General features: G+C 41.1%; 1 protein-coding gene across 1 annotated transcript in view; it reads left to right on the plus strand.

Annotated features, from left to right (window-relative positions):
* Window positions 1–1,353, plus strand: part of LOC101846780 (transmembrane protein 218) — a 12,231-nt gene extending 10,878 nt beyond the window's left edge. The window contains exon 3 of the mRNA XM_005089308.3: window positions 190–1,353. Coding sequence (XP_005089365.1) covers window positions 190–330 — 141 coding nt within the window. The 3' untranslated portion in view covers window positions 331–1,353. The remainder of the gene's footprint in view (window positions 1–189) is intronic.
* Window positions 1,354–2,767: the final 1,414 nt, after the last annotated feature.

Here is a 2,767-nt window from a genome sequence, read left to right on the forward strand (position 1 = left end):
ACACACACACACACACACACACACACTCTCTCTCTCTCTCTCTCTCTCTCTCTCACACACTCACACACATACGCACTCACACACACTCTCCACTTCTTTTGTTAAGGCCAAATTTTTCGTTTAAGTTCCCCATAAGTCCAGAATGATAAATGTACTGTCTACTCACATCAAGTCCTCTATTCCTCACAGGTTTACGACTACTCCATTGTGTACCGGTCAAGTCTCATTGCTGTCATGGCACTGTTTGTCCTTCTCGGAGGAGTTTTCTATCTCGTCTTCCACGCAATGACCCCAGTTCATGCCAAGCCCTTGAGGAAGTTTTTGCGATGACCAACACATTTTTTTTTTAAAGACAACAGCCACCCGGCCTTCCATAAGCACAAGCCTGACACATTTCTCTGTGGGAATGGGTTGTTGCGTTGCACTTATCCTGTATTCAACGGAAAAGAGCTCTTCTCTATGGAAACTTGTGTAGAGCACTGGTCAATTTTGCCCATGTGGGAAGTTCAAGGAATCTTGTTAGCTCGGATTTTAGCAACATTGTCCAGTGATGAGCTGTTTTGAAAGAGACGAACTTGAGAAATGTTATTCAGGTGCTATAAAATATTTTAAACCGGTTTTTTTATAAATCAGTGCCTTATAAGTGATCAACACACATTTTAGTCTTTCTTTTTTAGTACTTGGTGACACCTCGATGCCAACTGTTAAAACTAGTTTGAGCACATATGTGTCATGACACGGTACAATCAGGCACTCATCAATTTTGGGTCGTATGAAGTTATTGGTATAATTTTTAAGCATGTTCATTCGTCTTATTTTTGTTGAAAAAACACTCAACTATCCTGAATAGAAGTCATGATATTTGCATCTGCGAAGGGGATTGCCCTGTTTCAGAAATAAAATTAGCAAGAGAATGGCTGCTAAAGTTTGGAGATTTTCTAAACTTAAATGTTCTTGGAAACAACAAGTTTACATTTTTTGTGCTTTTGATTAATGTTTTCAGTAGAATCCACAAATAAATGTGTTTCCCAAACCAGAAGAAAACAAATCAATGAAAAGTCAAATCTGAGGGCAAAAGACTTAATTGGTACTTTCCTTTTCCGATCCAGCGGCCATTTGATTTCTAGCCCTTCTGCCTGAGGACAAATGACGGTTTCTTCAATATCATAATTTGACGAGTGCCTGATTTTCACCACCATGCCACACACACGCAAATATATAGATGAGATTGTAGTTTTCCGTGGGCCCTGAAAAACAGATCAACAGCGCTGCTGAATTTCGATTTTTTGCAGAATTTAGACAAATTTTAAAGCATTATTCCGCTTTCAGACGTAGAATTACGAGGAAAAAAAATTAAACAGAAGCGAGCTAACAACGTTAGAGGGGTCTCCATCTCACCGGAAGCCGGAAATTAGATCATTCTTTTTTTTTGGAAACAAAATTGATCTAGATCTAGATTTCTGTTTGTTTTAGTAAGGTTTTATGACGCTCGCAACTGCATAGTCATATAAGCACCAAGGGGTGGATGTCAGCAGAGAGGTCCAAACAGGGAATCAGGTTTACTCTGCTCACCTCTCTAGCCTCAACAGTGCAAAGTCTGCTTCGACTATCAAGGCACCCCGGAAATAGCAGTTCACAAGAGAGTGACAAACATACAAAAGAAGTAGAGGAAAAATGACGATAATAAGGATGAGGAAAGAAAAATCGGCAGTTCCCCCTATTCCCAATGTTATTCCGGCACAGTAGGAGCAAGACATTGATAAATCAACCCATTTTCAGTTTTACTGTGCATAAGAACATGTTAATATCCCCTCTTTGGAAATGGCCTAAAAACACTTCAGTCAGTAGCACTGCCCTCTATCTAGATTCTATTGTGCATGCGCTATTGTATTGGAGTAGCCTACATACAAGCGAGACAGGATTTGTCTTTCAGCAAAAATGAATAAATTTTTTTAAGGGAAAAATGCGTTGAAAACAAATGCCGCTGACTAAAAGTCAGCCTCAGTTTGCCAAAAGCACTTATGTGTCTGGCGGAAAACTGTTCTGCTAGTACGTATGTAATGTGGTACTTGACCACACTCGTAAATCAACTGTTGATGAGCATTTCTGTGTTTATGCCATCTTCATTCGGGGGGCTTTTCCTTATGGGGTGTTTTTAATTCTAATTGCGAGCTTTACCTCTGACTTCAGAATGTTGGAACCATTGTGGTCGCTTAGTTGTGGTAGGAGTGGTCATTTATCTTCAAATAATTCTGTCCTACATATTCTGCCCTTCTTCCTAGGGCTTTTTTTTTCTCAAATAACATTTATGATTTTCACATGGTATTTGGTCCGTGGAATCGTAATCTGGTGTCAGATTTTCTCTATCAGTATCAGGTAGAGCTGGGGCGAGCGGACGGACAGGTTCGTTACTCGCGGACTCAGTCTGAGCGTGCGTGTAACGGACGGCCATGCAAACCGACTGCGAGCCTCAAGACAAGTTCGTTTTTTGGGTCCACTCCACAATTTTACTCTCTCAGCGAGTGGACTGCGGACCTCAAGTCAGTTCGTTTCTTGGGTCCACTCCACAATTTTATTCACTAAGCAGGCGGGCAAACGGACGAACTCAAGCAGACGAGATACTCAACGTGAGGTTAGACCCATTGTCTTTTTTTTATTGATTAGGCCTAATATTTCAAGCCACTAGCGGTGCCACAGGGAGTGAGAGAGGCTGGTGACGTAGTGCTATGTGTGTAACCTTTTACCTTGTGTGTGGTCACACCGTGTA

Source organism: Aplysia californica, unplaced genomic scaffold (assembly GCF_000002075.1).
Source record: "Aplysia californica isolate F4 #8 unplaced genomic scaffold, AplCal3.0 scaffold00005, whole genome shotgun sequence".
In the NCBI taxonomy this organism is placed as follows: domain Eukaryota; kingdom Metazoa; phylum Mollusca; class Gastropoda; order Aplysiida; family Aplysiidae; genus Aplysia; species Aplysia californica.